This window comes from Dendrobates tinctorius, unplaced genomic scaffold, assembly GCF_039654945.1.
Source record: "Dendrobates tinctorius isolate UK_male_01 unplaced genomic scaffold, ASM3965494v1 ptg000213l, whole genome shotgun sequence".
Taxonomy (NCBI): domain Eukaryota; kingdom Metazoa; phylum Chordata; class Amphibia; order Anura; family Dendrobatidae; genus Dendrobates; species Dendrobates tinctorius.
Genome location: NW_027361880.1, coordinates 6,700,016 through 6,727,067, shown reverse-complemented (window position 1 = coordinate 6,727,067; position 27,052 = coordinate 6,700,016). Strand labels below are relative to the sequence as shown.

Genomic DNA, 27,052 nt, shown 5'->3' with positions numbered 1-27,052 from the left:
ACCTTTATTTCCTAAGGGAAAAAAAAACGCAGTGCACATGCTGTGGATTTTTCCGTGCGGATTTTCTGCGGTTTACAATCTGCAGCATGTCAATTCTTTGTGCGGTTTCCACTGCGTTTTCACACCTTATCATTATGAGGTGTGAAACCGCAGGGCAAAACCGCAGGCTAATCCGCAGATAAACTGCAGGACTTTTGTCCTGCGGATTTTTCATCAAAATCCGTACAACCAAAAAACTACGTGTGCACGTACCCTAAGGGTACGTGCACGCCAGGGCTGTGGAGTCGGAGTCGGAGTCGTGGAGTCGGTGCTCATTTTGGTGGAGTCGGAGTCGGTATAAAATGGACCGACTCCGACTCCTAAAATATATAATAAATTGGGTACAGTAGTTCAGTGCAGAATGTGCTGAATATTTTTTCATAGGAATTTGGGAAAGTTATGAAATGTCCTATAAATGACTGTTCTATTCCTGATCTAAGGCTATATTCACACACAGCGTTTTTCCTGTGTTTTTTGCCTAAATCCGCAGGTAAATCCACAGGTCAAAAGACCTGCGTTTTACCTGCGGTTTTCCGCTGCGGTTTGACACCTGATCATGGAGCAGGTGTTAAACCGCTGTGGAATCCGCACAAAGAAGTGACATGCTGCGGATTTAAAACCACAGCAAATCCGCGTGGATTGTTTTGCATTGATTACAATGCTACTGTACAACGCAGCAGAAACTGCTGCAGATCCGCAGCAGAATCCGCAACGTGTGCACACACCCTAATGGAGCAGAAGAAAAACTGCTGCAGAACTGCACAAAAGAAGTGACATGCTGCAGTTTTAAATCTGTGCGGAAAAATCTGCAGCATGTGCACAGCGTTTTTTGTTTTACATAGCCTTAAATGGTACTGTACATCACTTGCAGTTCTGCAGGGCCAAATCTGCTGCAGAACTGCACAGAATCTGCACCGTGTGCACAAAGCCTAAATTTTTTCTTCTAGCTGTTGTTCATTACTCTCATTCATCAGTTTAATTGTACTTATGTTTGAAGCATTGTCCGTTACAATAGCAAGAACCTGTTCTTGTGTGAATGTAGCCTTAGATCATGAATAGAACAGCCATTTATAGGACATCTCATAACTTTCCTAAATTCCTATGAAAAAATATTCAGCACATTCTGCATTGAACTATTGTACCCAATTTATTATATATTTTAGGAGTTGGTCCATTTTATACAAACTCCACCAAAATGAGCACCGACTCCACAGCCCTGCTAACCACGTGTCACTTGTACATTACTAGGAGAAATACTGCCGAGCCCTAAGAAGAGTAGTTGGAGAATTGCTTATTTTACAATAGATAAACGAGGAGTGCTCGGGGCACAATGGCTCTCTGGAGATCACTGTGCAGTGCTTGGGTCCCGGGTTTCCTCCCACACTCCCAGAACATACAGATGTGGGACTTAGGTTGTGAGCCGCCCCCATAGGGACAGCTATGAGGTCTGTGACGCGCTGCGGAATATGAGGTCATCACTCGGCAGCGCTCGGGTCCTGGGTTTCCTCCCACACTCCCAGAACATACAGATGTGGGACTTAGGCTGTGAGCCGCCCCCATAGGGACAGCGCTGAGTTATGTGACGTGCTGCGGAATATGAGGTCATCACTCGGCAGCGCTCGGGTCCTGGGTTTCCTCCCACACTCCCAGAACATACAGATGTCGGACTTAGGTTGTGAGCCGCCCCATAGGGACAGCGCTGAGGTCTGTGACGCGCTGCGGAATATGAGGTCATCACTCGGCAGCGCTCGGGTCCTGGGTTTCCTCCCACACTCCCAGAACATACAGATGTCGGACTTAGGTTGTGAGCCGCCCCCATAGGGACAGCGCTGAGTTATGTGACGCGCTGCGGAATATGAGGTCATCACTCGGCAGCGCTCGGGTCCTGGGTTTCCTCCCACACTCCCAGAACATACAGATGTGGGACTTAGGTTGTGAGCCGCCCCCATAGGGACAGCTATGAGGTCTGTGACGCGCTGCGGAATATGAGGTCATCACTGTGCAGCGCTCGGGTCCCGGGTTTCCTCCCACACTCCCAGAACATACAGATGTCGGACTTAGGTTGTGAGCCGCCCCCATAGGGACAGCGCTGAGTTATGTGACGCGCTGCGGAATATGAGGTCATCACTCGGCAGCGCTCGGGTCCTGGGTTTCCTCCCACACTCCCGGCACATACAGATGTGGGACTTAGGTTGTGAGCCGCCCCATAGGGACAGCGCTGAGGTCTGTGACGCGCTGCGGAATATGAGGTCATCTCGCATAGGAAGATGTCATCATGACGTATCACCCAGATATGTGACCGCCTTACGGGCAGCCGCCACATCACATGGCACATGACCAGGATACAGGGACCCAGGGCCAACACATCAGCTTAGAATGAGGAAACCTAAGCATCTAACAGAACTGGCTGGGCACTGCCAGGTGTGCGCACAGAGACATATGTACAGCTAATCCCTAGTACATGGCATCACCCAGGGCGGTCACAGCACAGCCCGGCCTACGTGTATACAGTATCCCAGACACACAATATCTCACTGTACCTTTTTCTTTTCCAATCCTCCCATCACTAATTATGGCCGTAGCCCTCTCCGGAACTCCACACGTGTGTTCCGCACGCACGCTGTACTGAGGCCCCCCACCACGTGACCGCGGCAATGCCTGACGAAACCCCAAGCAGGCATTTACCTAGACACCTCCGGTAACGCAAAACACTATCAGGCAGGAACAGAGACAGCAGTAATAGGCCCCCGCACTTCCGCTGATAGGGGCATTACACCGGAAGTGACGCGAGCGCGCCAATATTTTTCATGTGATAGCTGTCATGATGGCGCCGCGCAGCTCCATGTGGCCGGACCGGAACAGGCACGGATAATGTGAGAGCACCGGACGGGCGCCTTGATGCGGGCAGACATGTGGCTGAGCAGCGTGCTGCGAGGTGCCGTGCACAGAGTGCGTCTCCCTCCACCAGCTCGGCTGAAGCATGGCGTCGCCCCCGCTGGGGTTTCCCGCAGACATTTCAAGAAGGACCTCATCTCCATGCTTGATGGCTCCATGGCCCCCGTGACTGTCACAGAGATCCGCCAGTATCTCCGAGACGGCAACATCTCCTTCCATGATGGCTACAGCTGCCTGCACGTCCCCAGCCCCTTCTCCCCTAACAAAGACAACCTGCTGTTCATTGACAAGACTACAGGGAGGTTCCTGTGCAAGGACACCCTGCTGGAGGGCACCTGGGAGGACTTCAAGGACAGCATGCATCTGCTCCTCAAGGAGGGCTGCTCCTTCCTCAACCCTGACACCATGGCCAGCTACATGGAGGACAGCGACTGTGAGGCTGGGGAAAAGCAGCTGACCAGCATGGAGATCAGCCGGATCTGGAATAAGGCGGTGTGGCTTCATGATCTGGAGGATGAGGATGCACAACTGATTAAAGCCATGTTTAACATCTCGAAAATAACTAACAATACCCTCAAGAAGTTCGGGGTGAAGTGTTTCCAACCTACCAAAAGTCTCGTTTTCCCATGGTACAACCCACGAGATCTTTCCATGAAAGGGTTAAAGTTGTTGTCCGCTGTGTGTCAGGCTGATGTAGTCAGTTACATTGAGACAGTTTACCCCGGGCCTTCTCATTACCATAACCTATTTGGTATTACAGTAATGGGCAAGAAGGATACAGAGGTGGTGATCACTAGCCAAGAACTGGATAGCCTAGCTGTACACCAAGCCACGGGGGTAACCACCATATCTTTGCCACGTGGAATAAATTGTTTGCCCCCTGTTCTCTTGCCATACCTGGAGCAGTTTAAGCGCATCACCCTGTGGCTTGGTGATGACCTGCGCGCTTGGGAAGCCTCCAAATTGTTCTCTCGGAAACTAAGCATTAAGAGATGCTCTCTTATACGGCCCGGGGATAAACAGCCAAGCCCACTGAAAGCGTTAATTCTTGGGTTTAACCTAAATAAACTCCTCAAGGCTTCTCTTCCAGCCAGCCACAAGTCCATCATTTCATTCCGTCAGCTGAGGAGTGATGTGTTTAGCCAGCTGGAAAATATAGAGCAGGTTGCAGGGGTGAAATGGGCACGATTTCCTGAACTGAACAAGCTACTTAAAGGCCACCGGAATGGGGAACTGACAGTATTTACAGGTAAAGCTCTAGTGATCTGTTTCATAGGCAAGGATGGTAGTTGTTGTAGCGCTAGAGTAAATGCACATAATTACATGGCTGGATTTAAATGATTTGTGGTGGGTGTGAAGCATGGTATCCTCCTTGCAGTGGCTCCCCCTCAAAGAAGGGATTTTGATTTTAAGCAGGAACATGATGATCTCATAATACTTTATTTCCAGCTGCATTACTGCCTTCACTATTGTTTACTTGCACCCCTGTAGAGCAGGGCTGTGGAGTCGGTAAGCCAAACCTCCGACTCCAATTCCTCTATTTCCATGAAAACAACTCCACCAAAATGGGCTCCGGCTCTGACTCCACTGCCCTGCTGTAGAGCATATTCTTGGAACACTAAAGGCAAAATTATATTAAGAGTAACTTTTGTTTAAATGGAGCCTGTCACATAACAAAATGCTATTAACCTGGACATATGGGGTTAAACTTCAGGTTGATAGCGTTCAGAACCTGCCCGGCACTTGGAGCTCCGCTGGCTGGAAGAAATTAACTTTTTTACCATCATCCATGATGGCACCACGAGAGAAAGGGGATCCGCCCTTCAAGGACAGAAAACCTTCATGATAAAAAGGGCAGCTCCTCTCTCCGCATCAGTTGGTTTCCTGCCCTTGATGAAGATCTTGAAGAAAGAAGATAGCTAGATGGGTGAGAGAGGCCATTATGCTAGTGTATAGTAGTGCAGGCAGAGCTGTTCCAGAGGGTCTAAAAGCCCACTCCACGAGAGCCGTGGCGACATCTTGGGCGGAGAGAGCAGATGCTTCCATCAACCAAATCTGTAAGGCAGCCACTCTCCATCTACCTTCTTCAAGCATTATAGGTTAGACCTATCTGCTTCCTCTGATTTCACATTCGGGATAAGGGTATTACACGCGGTTATCCCTCCCTAAGGCTAGTTTTACACTAGCGCTTTTGAGCGCAGCGACGGCCTGCTCACGGCTGCCGCTAAGCCCCGCCCCCTGCCGCGCCTCCGCCGGTAGCTCCGCCTACCGGAGCATGACGCTGCATGCGCCCTGCGTCCCCTATCTTTATCACTGGGGGCGCAGGCCGTGCGCAGTATGCGTTTGGCGGCGCATGCGCCTTCTTGACGGTGCGCCAGCGCAACCAAACTGCAGCAGGTTGCGTTTGGCGCAGGTCGGCGCACCGTCAAAAGGACGCATGCGCTGCCAAACGCATACTGCGCACGGCCTGCGCCCCCAGTGATAAAGATAGGGGACGCAGGGCGCATGCAGCGTCATGCGCCGGTAGGCGGAGCTATCGGCGGAGGCGCGGCAGGGGCGGGGCTTAGCGGCGGCCGTGCGCAGGCCGTCGCTGCGCTCAAAAGCGCTAGTGTGAAACTAGCCTAAGAGACTACAAATCTCTTGGTGCCGTCATTGATGATGGCAAAACACGGGCATTACATCCTGGTAATGTGTTTTTTCATGATCCATGACGGCACCCTTATATTCCCTCCCTATTGATCACGATATTAGCTTGGTGCATTATTAGGATTAGACACTCCCTTGGGTGGTGGTAATTAGGAGTATAAAGAATGTATTTGTATGTACACCAAAATGTGGAGTTCCTCTCGTGCTCTGTAAAACTGACGTGGAGAGAGGAGCCGCTCTTTTTATTTTGAAGGTTTCCTGTCCTTGAAGTACAGATCCCCTCTCACTCGTGGTGCCATCATGGATCGTGAAAAAACCCATTATCTGGTATGTAATACCCGTGTATTCCTCCCGGTAGCTTTCCTGTTTCAGTTACCGCTCTGTGTATAGAGAGCGGCATCTGTAACTGCACCCGCGGCACTGACAGCTCGATCATCATTAGGTCCAGGTGTCAGTCAGTGACGGGGGCGCCATTACAGCCGCCAATCTCTATACACAGTGCGGTGACTAAAACCTGAATGCTGCCGGCATGAATAACATTCATTTCCTCTCAGCAGCATGGCACTCTGTGCCAGCGCTGGGCAGGTTCAGAACTTTTATTATCCTGCAGATTAACCCCATATCTGCAGGTTAATATTATTTTTCACGTGACAGGTTCCCTCTAAATTTTTGTATCCTAAATCATTAGTACACAAGAAAATAAGGTTTGTAATATACCTCATCAGAAAAATCTGAGTCTTTCACTATCGATTCAGGAGTGAAATCTTTATTCAGTAAAGAAAGGTTTTACCATTATTTAGATAGATTACAGTTGGTAAATGGGAGGATCTAGAGGCAGATATAGACTTTCTGCTGCAAGTTCTCCTGAGACAAGGTACAGTTCTCCATTGAACTTTATGAGCACCAATTGTCATATCCTGAACCAGTAATGGGAAAATCTGTATTCACTGAATACAGATTTTACGAGTGATTTGTTCATTTTGTGAATGAGTATGTTCAGAGGAGAAAGAAGCTGATTTCTCTGATGAGATATATTACAAAGTTTCTTATTTTCATATGTACCATTAGTGTAAATCAAATTAAATATACATTATTTTGCTGAAATACATGCATTTTTAGCTAAAAATTATTTTTATATTTTTGTTTTGTTAACACCTTTGCACTGTTTTGCTTTTACACGCTCTTTATTTCTCTGCACACTGCTTGATGCCTAGTTAGTTAACTGAGAATCCAATAGTAATCTCGTTTTTAAATTTTAAATGTTTTTCTGCGCTCCTCTCTGCTGACTTGTGACCACAAAGCTTACCTTAACTTTGATGTATTCTGGTCATTAATTGCCACATAGGAATTCAGAAATAGACAGGTAAGTTACAAGCTACCTGTCAGAAAGAGCGGACTGATGAAAGTCCCCCACTCCGCTATATTTTCATTGACCGCTTTGGTTTTATTGAGCCAGAGAAGGCTGGAGATAGATGGAAAATAAGAAGCTGGGAAGGTGTACTGAATTTTTTTTTTTTGGCTATGCCCAAGGGTGCACTGGGTGCTTGTATATGGCGTGAACAGTCATTCTATGCTGATTGACCGACTACTTTTTAACTTTTCGGCAGCCAGCAATAGACTGTTCAACACAGAGGCTATAGAGGGCAAAGTGCAAAAGTTTTAAGGAAACCGAAATGCAAAAATAGTTTGTAGCCCAAAAATATTCATTTAAGTAACACTAATATTTTTATAGCGTGTCATTAAAAATCAAACTACCTTTGATTGTAATAAATAGATCCAAATAGGACATACAATCTGGACATCCCCTTTAATTTATGCTATTATTATAACACTTGGTGCTTGTAAATTTTAGGAATTATTTTTTAAAATGTACAAATTTATTGTATTAACACAAGGAACTCGCTGTTAGGCGTCAGATTCCTGGCACTGCACAGCGGGAATCCAGAGCCAGACATCCTGCGGTCTCCCATTCTCCTCCGACCGCTCGGACTCCTGCTCAGCAATCTCGGCGAACCAGGCATTCCCCGCAGACTCGTTCTGTGAGCCTGGATGTTGCTGCCACCTCTGGTGCAGCAATGATAACGCAACCTGCTTTGCAGGGAACTGCTCTAGAGGCTAAGTCCTCGCTCCGTGCGACTGGGCATGCCCGCAACTTGTCCTCTCAGTGGAGAGCAGGGGTCACATGTGAAGGTCCTATGTCGGATCTGATTGGTCCTTCCTATAGTACTGGAAGGTCCCGGAAGCGCATGGCTATAAAAAGCCTGCATGGCGGCTCGGCCATGCGCTAGTGTAGCATATTATGCTGTGTGTGTATGGTGATGGATGCATGGACTGGTGTCTGACTTATTATGAAACCCCTTCCCTCGGATATTACGAATGGTGACAGTATGTTGGGTTAGTCAGCTCCAGATTGTGTCAGGCTACACGCCACTGAGCCTTCCTCACCTACACTAGCGTCCGTCGGTGCCCGGCTCCTCCGGCATCGTCGCTTAGCGGCTTCAGTTACGGCCGCGCTGCAGTAGTAGCAGCTTTTGGTGTTTGCGGCTGCGACGCCACACTCCGGCTGACCTGTGCAGCTAACAGGTTCAGCCTTTACATCTAGTTCATACTTTGGCGTCTCTGTGACTAAACAGAGTCCGCTCTCAGGCTCTCGGGTGACGTTAACCCGAGCGCTGTATCGCACTTCTAGCGTATCTGCCATTGTCCAGCAGCGGTCTTGTCATCTACCGCACGGTGGACCCCGGGCGGCGAACGCGCCTTCCATTATTTATATCTGGTGCGTTCCGCCGACCCTAACACTCTCATTCACATCCGTTCATCTTTCTAGGCACTATGGCCATGTAGCTACTTGGATTTGCTAGTCCTGTTTACTTTTTTAGTTTTCTGTTTTGTTTTTTTTTCCTACTTTATTTTAGGCCCAACTGGCAGTGGAAAAACGACATTTATCAGTGAATATGCTCTGGACTTGTGCATGCAAGGAGTTAACACCTTATGGGGGAGTTTTGAATTGAACAATGTCCGCCTGGCAAGAGTAATGCTGACCCAGTTCTCTCTGCTGCGCTTGGAGGAGCAGCTAGACAAGTATGATGAGTGGGCAGATCAATTCGAAGAGCTGCCTCTTTTCTTCATGACTTTTCATGGGGAGCAAAATATAAAGTAAGTTATTAGCAACTTGACATGTACAAAAATAAATGAGGGTACAATAAGGACGTTATTAATACAAAAGCAAACAAATGTGTCTCACCCATAGCACCCAATCAGTTTGTTTTCTTTGAACATAATTTAAAGCGGTAATTTGGTTCCTTTAGTCAACACTAACACTATTCTTGGAGCGTTTTGGGGCAGTCTAATGTAAACTGTCTAAAATAAAAACAATCACGGGACAGTTTTAATATTGTCACAGCTTGCAGATCAACCAGCGTCTTAAAACGCCTGTCTGGTCCGCATGTGAGCCTGCATGGACATTTTAGAATACAATTGCAGCTGCACAGCAAAAGCTGGGAGCGAACCTTCAAAGACACTCCCCAAAGAGAAGGTAGAGATGGTTTATTACTATCTCTGCCTTTTTGATTGCTGTATACACAACACTGAATGGCCTTTGTGTATTCAGTTTCAGAAGTGCTAATATCGCTTCCTCCTCCAATCCTCATGCATGGTCTAAGGGACTGTCTCTTTAAAGCACAACAGATAAGTCTCATTTTTCAAATTTCTTTTCCATCCCGGTTAGGTCTGTGATTACCACCATGCAGCATGCGGTGTATATGTATGACATCAACCATGTTATCATCGATAATCTGCAGTTCATGATGGGCCAGGAGCATCTCTTTTCAGATAAGTAAGGACAAGTTATCACATGTTGCTTTATTAGTTTAGTATAATAATTGTCTTTGGAACATGTCAAATATTATTTTGATAAAACTCTCGTAAAAAATGTCAAAATATAATTTTGGTGCTTGAACCTCTAGGTTCAAGCAACATATTGTATTCCGATTTCTTATATTTATAGTGCTTTGAAAAAAGCACTATCATGTAATCTGAACGCTGCTAACTTATTATAGTGGTTTGAAAAAAGCACTTGAGGTGTCGTTTCGAAGCCATCGTCCACGAGAGGTGTGCTAAGTATTTTTGTGTCAATCGGATTTGTAGTTTTTGCGCAATTTGCGTTTGAAAATTTTTTTTCCCGTCATTGGAATGCATTGTCTCAATGCATTTCATTGGGGAAATTTTGCCATAGACAAAACATGCCCTGAGGCGATTCAAATGGCAGTTAAGCTCATTGATATGCGCGGGCACACCCAATTACTATGCCAACGCCTACGAACTATACATGACCCCAGCACGACAGTTTCTGCCAGATAATTTCAGCTCTTAAAGCAAAACCCACAGCACGAATGCAAATCTAGCTTCATCACATGACGCATGCCCATGAGAGATAATGTGCACCAAAGTGGATTTAGAAGCCCAGTGAGCCAAACTGGCTCTTAAAGGGCCGACGCGCCAAAGTGATTCTAAAAGGGTCGGCGCACCGAAATGAGTCTTAAAGGACCAGTGCGCCAAATCGAAAGCTGAGTGACCCCAGGCTCCAAATTGGAGGCTGATTGACCCCAGCCTCCGATTTGGAGGCCTGGGTGGCTTAGCCTCCGATTTGGAGGCCGGGGTCAAAGCCACCCAGGCCTCCAAATCGGACCCTGAGGGGCCCCGCCCACCAAATCGGACCCTGAGCCGTCCCCACAGTTAAAACGGATCCTGAGTTGAAAGTCTGGCAGGGGCAGCCCGAGCACCATTTCAAAGCACTATCTGTACTTCCTTCAGGAAATACACATCTAGTTCTTATTATTCAGTTGAATTCCGCAGTTAATGCGGCCCGAACCGCTACACGCACAGACTCCGTTGAGGCGTCGTTTCGAAGCCAGCATCCATGAGTGGTGTGCTAAGTATTTTTCGTGTTGATCGGATTTGTAGTTTTTGCGCAATTTACGTTTGAAAAAAAATGTTCCTGTCATTGGAATGCATTTCAATGGGAAATTTTGCCATAGGAATACATTGGGCAGTCGTGAGGCGATTCAAATGGCAGTTAAGCTCATTGATATGCGCAGGCACACCCAGTTACTATGCCAACGCCTACGAACTTTACATGACCCCACCAGGACACAGTTTCTGCCAGATAATATCAGCTCTTAAAGCGAAACCCAAAGCACAAATGCAAATCTAGCTTCATCACATGACGCATGCCCCTGAGAGAGAATGTGCGCCAAAGTGGATTTAGGAGCCCAGTGCGCCAAACTGGCTCTTAAAGGGCCAACGTGCCAAACTGATTCTTAAAGGGCAAGCGCACCAAAATGAGTCTTAAAGGGCCGGGGCGCCAAATCGGAGCCAGAGTGGCCCCGCCGCGCCAAATCGGAGCCAGAGTGGCCCCCACAGTTAAAACGGATCCTTAGTTGAAAGTCTTGCAGGGGCAGCAGGCAAGTCTCTCTTAAAGGGGCAGCCCGGGCACCATTTCAAAGCACTATCTGTACTTCCTTCAGGAAATACACATCTAGTTTATTCTACTTCTCCGCGTTTTCAACAATTATTGTGGCCTGAACCGCTCGACGCAGAGACCCCGTTCAGGCGGCGTTTCGAAGCCCTCGGTGGGGACAGGTGTGTTGTGTATTTTTGGAGTCGATCCAATTTGTAGTTTTTAAAAAAAACAAAAAAAACAAAAAAAAACAAACACATTTTAAGCAAAAATTTTCCCATAGGAATTAATGGCGACCTTTCCATGACCCCCAACTGACATGGATTGAAACCACAGTGCAGGTGCAGTGACCTTACAAAGATGGCAGCTATGCAAATGCAGCTTCCACACATGACCGCTAATAGAAAATGACAGATCGCTGATCCAAGGTCTTAAAAGCGCAGCGTGCCAATGGCTTCTGAAAAGCCTCACCCAGTTTGTAGGGAAGGTGACCTGATGGATGGACTTGTCAGAATAGAGAAAGGAAGGTTTGCAAAGTTTAGACAGGTGTCAGTTACTACAGTGGGGAAACAGCTGAGAAAGTGTAGTGGACGTGCAGTACCTTGGGTTGACCATTAGAGGGCAGGAAGGAGTGTGAGCAAAGGACTTGACATCAGCTTAGGGCTTAGGAAACCATTGGTCATGGGGGGCGGAGTTATAGGGAACCGGGAAAGATATAAATTTGAAGGAGGGTTCCAGAAAGTTCCAGTCCCCAGGGGGAGCTCCAGTGATAGGAGGACTACAACAGTTTGTGCACTGTGAGGAAAACCTTACCAGGGGGACTGAGGAGAGAGAACGTCAGGGGGTGGTCCTGACAGGAAGAACCGCAGTAGAGACGCCGTAGGACACCGTATGTGTAACGACGAAACTTAAAATATGCCAAACGGATACTGGAATCACACAAATTTGTTGATAGCCTGAGTATATACCCTACCAAGTCCATAAAATTTGGTGAGCATGTAAAAGACTGTTTGTGATGACAGACTGCTCAAAGTACACACCTATCTGGAATAAGTTAAATTTAGAGGAGTTGCAGAGATTAGAGAGTTTTGGGGAATGGAAGAATTAGGGATTGATATATGTGCATCAGCTATACTCTGATAACCATCTCAAGTTGTTCGAACAACTGAAACAGGAGTTTAATGTTTGTAAATCTGAATTCTTTAAATACTTGCAACTAAGTCACTCATTACGGGCTCAGGAAGCCATTTCTGATCCTTCTATATCCTCTAATGGGCTGTTAGACTTAGTGGAGCAGGCAAATTCAATTATTATTATTATTAATAATAATATTTATATAGCGCCATTAATTCCATGGTGCTGTACATGAGAAGGGGGGGAGTAACATACAATGTTATAAATATCATTAACAGTAAACAAGTTTCCACAACAAGTTTACAATGACAGACTGGTACAGAGGGGAGAGAACCCTGTCCTTGCGGACTTATATTCTACAGGATAGCTGGGAAAAGACAGAAGGTCGGGGGTGCAGCAGCTCTGGTGGTGATGAGGCGGCAGCTCAGGCAGTGGTGAGGCGGCAGAATGGTTATTGCAGTCTGTAAGCTTTCCTGAAAAGATGGGTTTTCAGGTTCCGTTTGAAGGATCCGAGGGTGGTGGATAATCGGACGTGTTGAGGCATGGCATTCCAGAGGATAGGGGATATTCGGGAGAAATCTTGGAGGAGGTTGTGTGAGGAACAAACAAGTGTGAAGGAGAGTAGGAGGTCTTGGGAGGATCGACGAGTACATGAGGGAAGATATTGGGAGACTAGTTCAGAGATATAGGGAGGGGAAAGGTTGTGGATGGCTTTGTAGGTCAGTGTTAGTAGTTTAAACTGGATTCGTTGGGGAATTGGGAGCCAATGGAGGGATTTGCAGAGGAGAGAGGTGGTCGGGCAGCAGAATTGAGGACAGACTGGCGTGGTGCAAGAGAGTTAGCAGGGAGGCCACAGAGGAGAGTGTTGCAGTAGTCAAGGCGGGAGATGATGAGGGCATGTACAAGAGTTTTAGTAGATTGAGGAAGGGACGGATTCTGGAAATATTTTTGAGTTGGAGGCGACAGGAGGTGGCAAGAGATTGGACATGCGGTTTGAAGGACAGGGCAGAGTCGAGAGTTACTCCAAGGCAGCGGGTTTCAGGTGCGGGAGAGAGCATGATGCCATTTACCATAATAGATAGATCGTGTAGGGAAGATACGTGAGATGGAGGAAAGATAATGAGTTCAGTTTTGTCTACGTTGAGTTTTAGGAAGCGAGAGGTGAAAAAGGAGGATATGGCTGATGGACACTCTGGGATTCTGGACAGCAGAGAGGTGACATCTGGGCCAGAGAGGTAGATCTGAGTGTCATCTGCATACAGGTGGTACAGGAAGCCATGGGACTTTATAAGTTGTCCTAGGCCAAGAGTATAGATGGAAAAAAGTAGGCGCCCCAGGACAGAGCCTTGGGGGACTCCAACAGAGACGGGGTGGGATGATGAGGTAGTGTGGGAGTGGGAAATGCTGACTGTGCGGTCAGAAAGGTATGAGGCAATCCAGGACAGGGCAAGGTCTTTGATGCCAAGAGAAGAAAGAATCTGTAGCAGTAGGCAGTGGTCAACTGTGTCAAAGGCAGAGGACAGGTCAAGAAGGAGGAGGATGGAGAACTGTCTGTTGGCTTTGGCTGTGAGTAAGTCATTAGTAATTTTGGTCAGGGCAGTTTCAGTGGAGTGGTGGGGGCGGAAGCCAGATTGCAGGATGTCAAGGAGGGAGTTAGATGAGAGGTGTGAGGAAAGTTGAGCATGGACATGCTGTTCAAGGAGTTTGGAAGCAAACGGGAGCAGTGATATGGGGCGATAGCTGGGCAGAGCAGTTGGGTCAAGGTTTGATTTTTTTTGAGGATGGGTGTTATGGTGGCATGTTTGAAAGCAGAGGGGAAAGTACCTGAAGTTAGGGATAGGTTGAAGAGATGGGTTAGGGCTGGAATGATCATGTTAGTGAGGTTGGGAAGCAGGTGGGAAGGGATGGGGTCAAGTGCACTGGTGGTGAGGCATTATTTGGAAAGGAGATGAGTAAGCTCTCCTTCAATGATGTTGGAGAGGGAGGTTATTAGGGAAGGGCAGAGGTCTGGTATGTGTAGTGGTTGGGGTGGTGGAGCTGTAAAAGTTTGCCTTGTTTGGTCAATCTTGTTTATGAAGTAGGTGGCAAAGTCCTCAGCAGAGATGAGGGGAGTTGGAGGTGGCAGTGGTGGACAGAGGAGAGTTGAATGTGCTGAACAGTTGTTTTGGGTTGTGGGATAGTGAAGATACAAGGTTTGTGAAATAGGTCTATTTAGCAGAGGTGAGGGCTTATTTAAAGGCCAAGTGTAGCTTGTTTGAAAGCAGTGAAGTCGTCTGGCAGACGTGTTTTCTTTCAATGAAGGGAATCATCTCTGTTATACAACTCATTGTTACTAAAGATTTTGGGTGATCCAATGGTTCAGGTTCGGAGTAAGTCGGAGGAGAATTTGGATAGCATTTCTACGGCGGAATGGGAAGAGGTGATGGAATCTCCAGGGTTGCTTTCAATAAACACGACGCAGAGGAGGTCTCGGCTGTTTCTATTTCATGCAATTTATAGGATCCCCAAGGTATTGTATAGAATGGACCTGAAGACTGATGACTGCTGTCCGCGTTGCAGGGAATAAAATGTGGACCTGATGCACATGTTTTGGTCATAGCCGAGATTGGTGGGGCTTTGAGCGGGTTTGGGGGGGGTTAGATTCACAGCAGAAGTGATTAATATTCAAATCACGCTTGGTGCGAAAATCTGTTAGGATTAACAGGGAAGGTGGGAGGATTTCCCTGGGTACAGTTACCTATTGCTAAAATACTGTACCAGATTAGAAAATCTATAGCCACACGCTGGCTGGCAACCAGACTTCCCTGTGTAGAAGTGGTTCAAGCTCTCAACTCTGTCAGGCGTCAGGGGTGCGGCGAAAAGCTGTACCGCCGGATCAGGCCTGCAGCGGTTACACCGGATGCAGATGCGGCGCCTGATCCGGTTGGAAAGCATTTAAAGGAGTCGCACCGGGGACGAGAGAGGCAGCGGTATGCAGGGGGGAGAGAGATACACGCGCGCTCGCCGGGCACTTGTGGGTTAAACTCCACAGTGTCCGCGCATGCGCTATTGAAAAAGCCGTTACAGCGCTGCAAAAAAAACGTTGCAGGTAACGTTTTTTGCTGACGCCGGACGGCACAGATTTTACGCTTGTGGCTAAAAACGGAGGCGCCGCATGTCCATCCGGCACGATGTGGTGATCATTAAATTCTATGTGCCAAAACCGGATCCAATTCCGTATCCTGTTTTCACACTTTTCGCCGGATTCAAAAAGCCGGATGTGTGAAAGCAGCCTTAGGCTAGTTTCACACTAGTGTTACCGGACGCAGCGCACGGCTGCCGCTTAGCTCCTCCTCTGATCGCATGACGCTGCATGGGATCAGCGTACCCTATATTTAGCGTTGGGTATGCTTGTCGTGCGCTGGTACACTTTTGCTGGCACTTGCGCCCTTTTGGCGCTGCATCGAGCGCACAAAAACAATGTTGCATTTTTGTGCGCTCGGCGCAGCGCCAAAAGGGCGCAAGCGCCTGCAAAAGTGTACCAGCGCACGACCAGCGTACCCAACGCTAAATATAGGGTATGCTGATCGCATGCAGCGTCATGCGGTCAGAGGAGGAGCTGACCTGAGGGGGGGGCAGAGCTTAGCGGTGGCCGTGCGTTGCGCCTGGTAACGCTAGTGTGAAACTAGCCTTAACCCCTTAACGACCAGGGGTATTTTTGGGCATTTTCATTTTTTGCTCCCCTTCTTCCCAGAGCCATAACTTTTTTTATTTTTTGGTCAAAATGGCCATTGTGATGGCTTGTTTTTTGCGGGATGAGTTGTACTTTAGAACGACACAATTGGTTTCACCATGTTGTGTAACAGAAAGCAGGGGAAAAAAAAGTCCAAGCGCTGTGAAATTGCAAAAAAAAGTGCAGTCTCACACTTGTTTTTTGTTCGGCTTATTTACTAGCTTCACTAAATGCTAAAACCGACCTACCATTATGATTCTCCAGGTCATTACAAGTTCATAAGCATCAAACATGTCTAGGTTCTTTTCTTTCTAAATGGTGAAAAAAAAAAAAAAAAGTCTCCATTTTTCCGGATCTGGGGCTGGTTGAGGGCTTATTTTTTGCGTGCAGATATGTTCTTTTGATCGCCCATTATTTCATTTTATTGCAATGTTGCAGCGACCAAAAAAAGTAATTCTGGCGTTTCGATTTTTTTATCGCTACGCCATTTACCAATTTCTTTTTTTTTTATATATTACCGTATATACTCGAGTATAAGTCGATCCGAGTATAAGTCGACCCCCCCTAATTTTGCCACAAAAAACTGGGAGAACTTATTGACTCGAGTATAAGTCTAGGGTGGGAAATGCTCCATAGATTATTCCCCCATATGGTGTCCCCAGAAGAAGCTCCATAGATTATTCCCCCATATGCTGCCCCCATAAGAAGCTCCATAGATTGTTCCCCCATATGCTGCCCCCATAAGAAGCTCCATAGATTGTTCCCCCATATGCTGCCCCCATTAGAAGCTCCATATTGTTCCCCCATATACTGCCCCCATAAGCAGCTCCATAGATTATTCCCCCCATACTGCCCCCATAAGAAGCTCCATAGATTGTTCCCTCATATGCTGCCCCCATTAGAAGCTCCTTAAGATTATTCCCCCCATATGCTGCCGCTGCTGCATGTAAAAATAAAAAAATGACATACTCGCCTCTCCGTCGCTGGGTGTCAGATTCTCACCTGTCCTGCGTCCATGGCTGCTCACCGCTATCTGCCACGTCATCAGTCAGTGACGTTCGACTGCAGGGGGAGCGGCGCGCACTAATCACGTCACCGCGCCCTCTGCTGTCTGAAGTCACTGACCGATGACAGACACAGACAGCAGCAAGCAGCCATGGACGCAGGACAGGTGAGTATCGCTATACTTACCCGTCCTGACGCTGTGTCTTGAGCCCCCAGCTTCTCCGCGCTCTCTCTTCCTGCCTTCAGCGGTCACGTGATACCGTTCATTAAAACTCATGAATATGCGCATATTCATGAGTTTTAATGAGCGGCACCACTTGACCGCTGAAGGCAGGAAGAGAGAGCACGGGGAGAAGCTGGGGGCTCAAGACACAGCGTCAGGACGGGTAAGTATGACCTGACACCCCCTCCCCCTCCGACCCCCTTTGTATATGACTCGAATATAAGACGAGAGGGGGACTTTCAGCCCAATTTTTTGGGCTGAAAATCTCGACTTATATTCGAGTATATACGGTAATCGTCGATTTTGAACGCGGCGATACCAAATGTGTATTTGATTTTTTTTTTTTTAATTGTTTTATTTTGAAGGGGGGGAGTGATTTGATCTTTTATTTTTTTATTTTTAAAAACATATTTTATTCTTTGCTTCAATAGTCTCCATGGGAGACTTGAAGCTGCACTTGTCCGATCGCCTCTGAACACCTGCTACAGCCCTGCTCTATGCATCAGAAATGCTCACTTGCTATGAACACCGACCACCAGATAGCGCTCATAGCAATTCAGCAATGACAACCACAGGGGTCTTCTCCTGACCCCGGGTTGTCATGCCAACCTGTTGGCAACCCGCGGTCATGTGACACGGGCGCCGATGGGAGGAGGAAAGGACGCGCTTCCTGAGCATGCATGTTAAATGCCGCTGTCAAAGTTTGACTGCGGCATTTAACATGTTAATAGCCGCAGGTGAATTGCGATTTCTCCCGCGGCTGTTCCAGATATGTCAGCTGATCTAATCAACTGTCATATCCCGGAAAAGGTGTGGGCTCATCGCCGGAGCCCGCACCAAACGGGGAGGCATCCAATGACGGACTGTGTCCGTCATTGGACATTAAGGGGTTAATGCAAAAAGGCTTTATATCAAGAAGGGGGTGGGTTGGTAAAGCATGGGGAGACTGGATTAGGTGCGCAGATGTGGTTTCAGAGGAGCTAGCTAGCATTGTCTTATATAATTTATTGATCCTGTAAATTGATTACCACCGGTCTGGGTAGTAGGGTAATGTATTTGACTAACTATGTAAAAGTAACACCTATTAGAGTATGGGTGTGGTGTAATTGTCATCAGGGCTTTGGAGTCTGTGCCCATTTTGGTGGAGTTGGTATAAAATGAACAGACTCCTAAAATATATAATAAATTGGGTACAATAGTACAATGTAGGATGTGCTGTAAATGTTTTCATAATTTGGGAAAGTTATGTAATATCCTGTAAATTTCTGTTCTGTTCCTGAACTAAGGATCTCTGCTTTTAGGTGAGATGAATCTGTGCTGCACTTGACATGCTCAGTAGTGAGGCAGTGCTGTGGAGTCGAGGGCTAGGTGAGATTAACTAGGTACAGTTAGGTCCATATATATTTGGACAGAGAACATTTTTCTCATTTTGGTTCTAGACATTACCACAATGAATTTTAAACAAAACAATTCAGATGCAGTTGAAGTTCAGACTTTCAGCTTTCATTTGAGGGTATACACATTAAAACTGGATGAAGGGTTTAGGAGTTTCAGCTCCTTAACATGTGCCACCCTGTTTTCAAAGGGACCAAAAGTAATTGGACAGATTAAATAATTGTAAATAAAATGTTCATTTCTAGTACTTGGTTGAAAACCCTTTGTTGGCAATGACTGCCTGAAGTCTTGAACTCATGGACATCACCAGACGCTGTTTCCTCCTTTTTGATGCTCTGCCAGGCCATCACTGCGGTGGTTTTCAGTTGCTGTTTGTTTGTGGGCCTTTCTGTCTGAAGTTTAGTCTTTAACAAGTGAAATGCATGCTCAATTGGGTTGAGATCAGGTGAATGACTTGGTCATTCAAGAATATTCCACTCCTTTGCTTTAATAAACTCCTGGGTTGCTTTGGCTTTGTTTTGGGTCATCATCCATCTGTAGTATGAAACGACGACCAATCAGTTTGGCTGCATTTGGCTGGATCTGAGCACACAGCATGGCTCTGAATACCTCAGAATTCATTCGGCTGCTTCTGTCCTGTGTCACATCATCAATAAACACTAGTGACCCAGTGCCACTGGCAGCCATGCATGCCCAAGCCATCACACTGCCTCTGCCGTGTTTTACAGATGATGTAGTATGCTTAGGATCATGAGCTGTACCACGCCTTCGCCACACTTTTCTCTTTCCATCATTCTGGTAGAGGTTGATCTTGGTTTCATCTGTCCAAAGAATGTTCTTCCAGAACTGTGCTGGCTTTTTTAGATGTTTTTTAGCAAAGTCCAGTCTAGCCTTTTGATTCTTGATGCTTATGAGTGGCTTGCACCTTGCAGTGAACCCTCTGTATTTACTTTTCATGCAGTCTTCTCTTTATGGTAGATTTGGATATTGATACGCCTACCTCCTGGAGAGTGTTGTTCACTTGGTTGGCTGTTGTGAAGGGGTTTCTCTTCACCATGGAGATTATTCTGCGATCATCCACCACTGTTGTCTTCCGTGGGCGCCCAGGTCTTTTTGCATTGATGAGTTCACCAGTGCTTTCTTTCTCAGAATGTACCAAACTGTAGATTTTGCCACTCCTAATGTTGTAGCAATTTCTCGGATGGGTTTTTTCTGTTTTTGCAGCTTAAGGATGGCTTGTTTCACCTGCATGGAGAGCTCCTTTGACCTCATGTTTCCGTCACAGCAGAACCTTCCAAATGCAAGCACCACACCTCAAATCAACTCCAGGCCTTTTGTCTGCTTAATTGAGAATTACATAATGAAGGGATTGCCCACACCTGTCCATGAAATAGCCTTGGAGTCAACTGTCCAATTACTTTTGGTGCCTTTAAAAACAGGGTGGCACATGTTAAGGAGCTGAAACTCCTAAACCCTTCATCCAATTTTAATGTGAATACCCTCAAATGAAAGCTGAAAGTATGAACTTCAACTGCATCTGAATTGTTTTGTTTAGAGTTCATTGTGGTAATGTCTAGAACCAAAATTAAAAAAATGTTGTCTCTGTCCAAATATATATGGACCTAACTGTACATGCTCAGTAGTGAGGCAGTGCTGTGGGGTTAGAGGTTTAGGTGAGATGAATCTATATTGCACTTTATGTACATCCCCAGTAGTGACCAGTGTCTGTGGAGTCGGTGGTTTAGGTGAGATGAATCTGTGCTGCACTTACATGCTCAGTAGTGACCAGTGCTGTGGGGTTGGAGGTTTAGGTGAGATGAATCTGTGCTGCACTTTATGTACATGCTCAGTAGTGACCAGTGCTGTGGGGTCGGAGGTTTAGGTGAGATGAATCTGTGCTGCACTTTACGTACATGCTCAGTAGTGACCAGTGCTGTGGGGTCGGAGGTTTAGGTGAGATGAATCTGTGCTGCACTTTATGTACATGCTCAGTAGTGAGGCAGTGCTGTGGAGTCGGAGGTTTAGGTGAGATGAATCTGTGCTGCACTTTATGTACATGCTCAGTAGTGACCAGTGCTGTGGGGTCGGAGGTTTAGGTGAGATGAATCTGTGCTGCACTTTATGTACATGCTCAGTAGTGACCAGTGTTGTGGGGTCGGAGGTTTAGGTGAGATGAATCTGTGCTGCACTTTATGTACATGCTCAGTAGTGACCAATGCTGTGGGGTCGGAGGTTTAGGTGAGATGAATCTGTGCTGCACTTTATGTACATGCTCAGTAGTGACCAGTGTTGTGGGGTCGGAGGTTTAGGTGAGATGAATCTGTGCTGCACTTTATGTACATGCTCAGTAGTGAGGCAGTGCTGTGGAGTCGGAGGTTTAGGTGAGATGAATCTGTGCTGCACTTTATGTACATGCTCAGTAGTGACCAGTGCTGTGGGGTCGGAGGTTTAGGTGAGATGAATCTGTGCTGCACTTTATGTACATGCTCAGTAGTGACCAGTGTTGTGGGGTCGGAGGTTTAGGTGAGATGAATCTGTGCTGCACTTTATGTACATGCTCAGTAGTGACCAATGCTGTGGGGTCGGAGGTTTAGGTGAGATGAATCTGTGCTGCACTTTACATGCTCAGTAGTAACCAGTGCTGTGGGGTCAGTCTGAGATTTAGCTAACCCTTTCCACACCCCTGATTGTAATACCATCTGGGAGAGGGTGGGGAGGTGGATGTTAGTTCTGGGTTGGGAAGGGAGAAACAAATGGTGGTTGTTTGAATGACATTCAATGAACAATTTGTTTATATAGGTACTATTCATGTGACTTGTAAAATTAAATATTCTGCAGTAACCTGTTATTTGGTGCTGTTATTTTGATAATGGGCCACTCCCAAAGCTTTTTTTCCATAGTAATGACCACTCATGTTAAAAGTTAAGTTTTTACATGTATTTGTGCCTGTGCAATGCCAAGAGGGGACTCGCGGTATGTTATTTCTTATTCAGATTTGCAGTGCAGGACCACATTATTGGGGCATTTAGGAAATTTGCCACTGAAAATGGCTGTCATGTGACATTGGTCATTCATCCCCGAAAAGAAGATGATGACAAAGAATTACAAACATCCTCTATTTTTGGCTCTGCAAAAGTAGGTTGAAAATCCATTCATGACCTCCTAGTTCTCACTTGTAATTCACACTTTGCATTATTCCATCTATCATTTGTCAGCTGTCCACATGGAGAGAGGTGTTCAGTATTAGTAATAGAATGGCAGCCTGAACCAAAAAAGCTCAGTATATGATATGCTAGGTGTTGATTTTTTTTGTTTTTTTTTTAATACACGGGCCTAATGTGGGGAAATTTGCTAATAGCACTAGCACGCTGACCCAAAACAGTCTTTTGTGCCCAGTCAGCTTCTGCATTTCGCATTTTTTTGTCACTCCTGTTCTAGTGACAGTTAAACTGAATTCATACATAGATCTCTTATAAAAAGTGTGCAAATTGCAGTAGAAAACCTCCATTGATTATAATAGTGTCCTACTGGATTCCAATGTGTGGTGTCTTTTATGTTATCTGAAAAATATTTCAGCATGCAGTTATTAGCATTCATTATGAAACAGAGATCTGTCAGTCTTCATGATTTCTGTTTCTCTTTTCCTCAATGGGAGTAAGAAACATACCGTATATACTCGAGTATAAGTCGATCCGAGTATAAGTCGACCCCCCCCCTAATTTTGCCACAAAAAACTGGGAGAACTTATTGACTCGAGTATAAGTCTAGGGTGGGAAATGCTCCATAGATTGTTCCCCCATATGCTGCCCCCATAAGAAGCTCCAGATTATTACCCCATATGCTGCCCTCATGCTGCTGCTGCTGCATGTAAAAATAAAAAAATGACATACTCACCTCTCCGTCGCTGGGTGTCAGATTCTCACCTGTCCTGCGTCCATGGCTGCTCACCGCTATCTGCCACGTCATCAGTCAGTGACATTCAGACTGCAGGGGGCGCGGCGCGCACTAACCACGTCACCGCGCCCTCTGCTGTCTGAAGTCACTGACCGATGACAGACACAGACAGCAGCAAGCAGCCATGGACGCAGGACAGGTGAGTATCGCTATACTTACCCGTCCTGACGCTGTGTCTTGAGCCCCCAGCTTCTCCGCTCTCTCTCTTCCTGCCTTCAGCGGTCATGTGGTACCGCTCATTAAAACTCATGAATATGCGCATATTCATGAGTTTTAATGAGCGGCACCACGTGACCGCTGAAGGCAGGAAGAGAGAGCACGGGGAGAAGCTGGGGGCTCAAGACACAGCGTCAGGACGGGTAAGTATGACCTGACACCCCCGCCCCCCCTCCCCCTCCGACCCCCTTTGTATATGACTCGAATATAAGACGAGAGGGGGACTTTCAGCCCAATTTTTTTGGGCTGAAAATCTCGACTTATATTCGAGTATATACGGTAATTACACCCCCCCGGATATGAACAGGGCTCAACTTGTAAAGGACTGATCAGTATATATTGCACTAGCTGTGCATCCAATTCCTTTATTTAGAAGATTGTGGTTCACTCTGAAATAGATGAAGGATTCAAGTGTTCTCAGTATATCGAATATTATGTGTCTTTAAACTGTAAAATGTATGGTATGGTGACATGTTCTCTATTCCATATAACTGGCTTTGTAAGCCCAGGAATCTGCACATATAGTAGCTGATACTCAAGTGGATGGAGGGGGGGAGAGCTTGTGTCCTGTGCTCCCCCTAGCATGTGCTGATCTCAGGTCTGCAGTTTCTGGAAGCCTCAGTCAATCAGTCTAGGCCCCAGACCCCCTCACTCTCTAATCTTTAGTTGATTTTGTCAAAGCATTTTACAGAAAAGTTGGAGCTTCAGAGACTGAATAGTTGGACATAGCCCATCCATTAGGGGAAGGTGAACGGGAATAGGGAGACGAGTACTAAGATGGCCCGGCAAGTACCGTGTATACTCTTGAAGAAGCCGAGATTTTCAGCCCATTTTTTGGGGCTGAAAGTCCCCCTCTCGGCTTATATGCGAGTCATATATGTCAGGGGGGTTGGTAGGGGAGGGGGAGCGGGGGTGTCAGATCATACTGACGACCCCCCGGCGCGTCACTTCAGCCCCCCTGCTTGTCACACAGTCTCAGGGGCCTGCCTTCAGTGGTCACGTGGTACCGCTCATTAAAGACATGGATATGCGCATATTCATGTCTTTAATGAGCGGTATCACATGACCGCTGAATGCAGGCGCCGGAGACCGTAGGAGAACGGGGCTGCAGAGATCGCGCCGGGGGGTGAGTATATGCGATATTCACCTGTCCCCGTTCCCACGCTGCTCGCCGCTGCCTGCTGCATCCTCTTTCGGTGATGTTCAGGTCAGAGGGTGCGGTGACGTTACTGCGCGCCGCACCCTCTGCTGCCTGAACGTCACTGACAGACGACGTGTCAGACAGCGGCAAGCAGCGTGGGAACGGGGACAAGTGAATATCTCAGGTGCCGGGTCCTGAGCCGGCAGCGACACCGGCACCTGGCCCCCAGCGACTGAGAGGTGAGTGCTTTTTTTTTTTTTTTATTTTTATTTTGCAGCAGCGGCTTATGGGGCCATAACCTTTATGGAGCAGCATATGGGGCATATTATTCTATGGAGCATCTTATGGGGACATTATTAACCTTTGTGCAGCATTATATGGGGTGTATTTTCTATGGAGCATCTTATAGGGCCATCATGAACTGTATGGAGCATTATATGGGGCTCCTGATTCAATATGGATATTCAAAAACATTTAACCTACTGACGTCTCAATTAATTTTACTTTTACTGGTATTTATTTTTATTTTTGAAATGTACCAGTAGCTGCTGCATTTTCCACCCTAGGCTTATACACGCGTCAATAAGTTTTCCCAGTTTTTTTGTGGCAAAATTAGGGGGGGTCGGCTTATACACAAGTATATACGGTAAGTAAGAGCTGCACTTCCAAAATATCTTTATGCTCCTTGTTTCTTCCCGCATTGCCCTGTCACGTAGAGCTGCAGTGATTAAAAGTTGATGCCATGATGGGAGGAAGTTGGAGGTTGGAATAATTTTTACAACTCTGGAAAAGAGTTGTTTGGGATTGAAATGCCTAGTCCAAATCTGATTAATTGTCCAGCCCTACTGTGCGGTAAATGAGATCTTATGGCAATAGTGTAGTATCTGATCCTGTCTTTAGAATATCTAGCACATACATTGGCATACAATTTGCACATATTGACAGTATTTTGCTACATTTTAATTATTATTTTTTTTTTTTTTTTTTTTATAGAAAGTTTGATGTTCAGATGACTTAGATCTGTTGTTTTTTTTCCCCTATAATTATAGGCCAGCCAAGAAGCAGATAATGTTCTCATCCTGCAAGACCGGAAGCTAGTCACTGGCCCAGGGAAGAGACATTTACAGGTGTCTAAAAATCGCTTTGATGGAGATGTTGGGGTTTTTGCACTGGAATTTAACAAGTCTACACTGACTTTTACATCCAAAAGCAAGGCAAAAGTGAAGAAAGTTATCAAAGAAAATGAGACGTCGGACACTGTACCGGAAACAACACCAGCAAAAAAGAAATAAACACAAATGCTCTTGTGCTGCTGAAATTACATTTCCTTTTCCACAGTGTTTGCCTGAGTTTTTGGCACATAGCAGGAGCCGAGATGCTATGGACGAACATTTCATATGTTTTTGAATATTTGTTCTATAAAACACTATTTTATATTGTTAGTCCTCACATCACATCACATTATATAAGTAAGCTACATTTCAAACTTTTTAGTATTATACATGTCATAGAGGATCTGTTATATCAACAAACTTGTTAAAATCCTGCCAGCTGTCGGACACCCTGGTAAAGCTTAGCTGAATACCCTGTGGGTTGTGGATCCACAAGAGGGCATGAGTTTAGTTTAATTAGATCTGCCCTAGGCATTCATCATGTCCCACCAGTACAGTCATATAAACCCCTGTTATTTCCTCAAACTACAAATTACGGCCTCTTTCAGATGTGATTTTTAACATATGCAAAAAGTGGACGATTTTCCTCAGTGTTTGGACAGTGTTCCAGTTCTTACCATCAGTGTCAGTGATTTTCTCATATGAAAGAAAAATATAATTACAAAGCTTCTCTCCTACCCTTTGCAATGGTAACGTATTTTACGTGGATGGCAATGTGTGTCAGCGTTTTTGTTTTGTTTTTTTAGGACCCATAGTCCTGTAGGGGTAATTTTTAATTTGGGTTGCAAATTGAAAATGGACTTATCCACATTATTTTTTTGCCGGCCCTTGTTTTGCAAAAACTGTGGACAGGTGAATAGCTGTACATTTTTCTGTCTTTGAAAAACACTGAGCCAGTACCAGAAAGAGACGTCTGAATGAGGCCTTAGAGGAGGGAGGGGAGTACGATTCGGAGCATTTACAGAGAACCTGCCGACAGGGATAGAAGTACTAGAGGTCAGTGAAAGCTGATGGTACATTACATGGTTTCATGTATATACAGTATATTTAATACTGATTTATACTTTGTGTGTATGTGACTGATTTACATGGCGATAAAACCACAGCACTTAGGTTGACGAGAGCTATGGTTGCAAGCAGGGAGGTTCCCAATCCTGTATATAATGCAATGCTCTGCACACTTAGCCAAATTTTGGTCAGTACTTTGTGTTTAATTGGTCTGTAGCTTGTGACCTTCATCCAACACATAGCGCCAAACTTACAGAATGTAGAATTAGTTTGGAAAAGCACGGTGTATGGTAATGTAATTGTAAGTAATAGAGCGCTCTACCATTTGAAACTATATTGCCATACACTGTTCTCCTAATTGTACATTCTGTAAGCTTGGTGTCGGATGAAGGTCGAAAGACTGAAATACGTTCACGCAAAATCTGAACGTGCTGTTTGAAAATAAAACAATACTGATCAAATTCAACTGCCTGCTGAGCATTGCATTATATATCTTGCATAAAGGTGCTTTTGACAGAATTGGATTTTTACAATTGTGTAATTTTGCCTTGAAATAGCACTTTTGTATGTGTTTTATATTAAAATAACTTGTCTTGACTTGTGTGGTTTTTTTATTGATTTAATCAGATACTGATTTCATGGTTTTTCTGATAGTTGATCACAGAACATCTATGAATACTTGGTTGCACATGGCTCAGCATACTATAAATTTCCAGACCGGTCCAGAGATATGGAACAATTAGAGAAAAAGATCCATGCACAAAAAAATCGCTCACCCAGGAGTAAAAATATGTATAGACCATGATACGTAAAAGTGTATAAACAATTTTTATTAGTAGACAAAACAAACCACAATAAAATAAATTAAAAACAAAACACATCACACAGGTCCTATAAAGCAGCAGTATAGCACACCACAATATGATATGGGTGAAACAAGAATCCTCAAGAGAAAGTACTATATATGAATCCTGAAGAAAGCACCAAGGTAAGGCTTAGGACTAAAATAGCCAGCAAGTCGCCAACCAGGAGAGCACATGTCGGGGATGGCAAG

At 45.9% G+C, this 27,052-nt stretch overlaps 2 protein-coding genes across 3 annotated transcripts in view; one reads left to right on the top strand and one right to left on the bottom strand.

Annotated features, from left to right (window-relative positions):
• PES1 (pescadillo ribosomal biogenesis factor 1) overlaps positions 1–2,771 on the bottom strand; it is a 63,497-nt gene extending 60,726 nt beyond the window's left edge. Inside the window, exon 1 of the mRNA XM_073554806.1 lies at positions 2,580–2,771. Coding sequence (XP_073410907.1) covers positions 2,580–2,603 — 24 coding nt within the window. The 5' untranslated portion in view covers positions 2,604–2,771. The remainder of the gene's footprint in view (positions 1–2,579) is intronic.
• Positions 2,772–2,811: 40 nt separating this feature from the next.
• On the top strand, positions 2,812–26,595 carry TWNK (twinkle mtDNA helicase). 2 transcript variants are annotated; one of them, XM_073554804.1, is made up of 5 exons: positions 2,813–4,183; positions 8,496–8,736; positions 9,308–9,415; positions 21,501–21,642; positions 24,868–26,595. In XM_073554804.1, exons 1-5 carry the CDS (start codon positions 2,938–2,940, stop codon positions 25,108–25,110), a joined length of 1,980 nt encoding a protein of 659 aa, XP_073410905.1. In that variant the 5' UTR covers positions 2,813–2,937; the 3' UTR covers positions 25,111–26,595. The 2 variants fall into 2 exon arrangements, with proteins under 2 accessions (XP_073410906.1, XP_073410905.1); XM_073554805.1 differs by lacking the exon at positions 21,501–21,642 and having other exon boundaries at positions 2,812–4,183; positions 24,868–25,062.
• Positions 26,596–27,052: the final 457 nt, after the last annotated feature.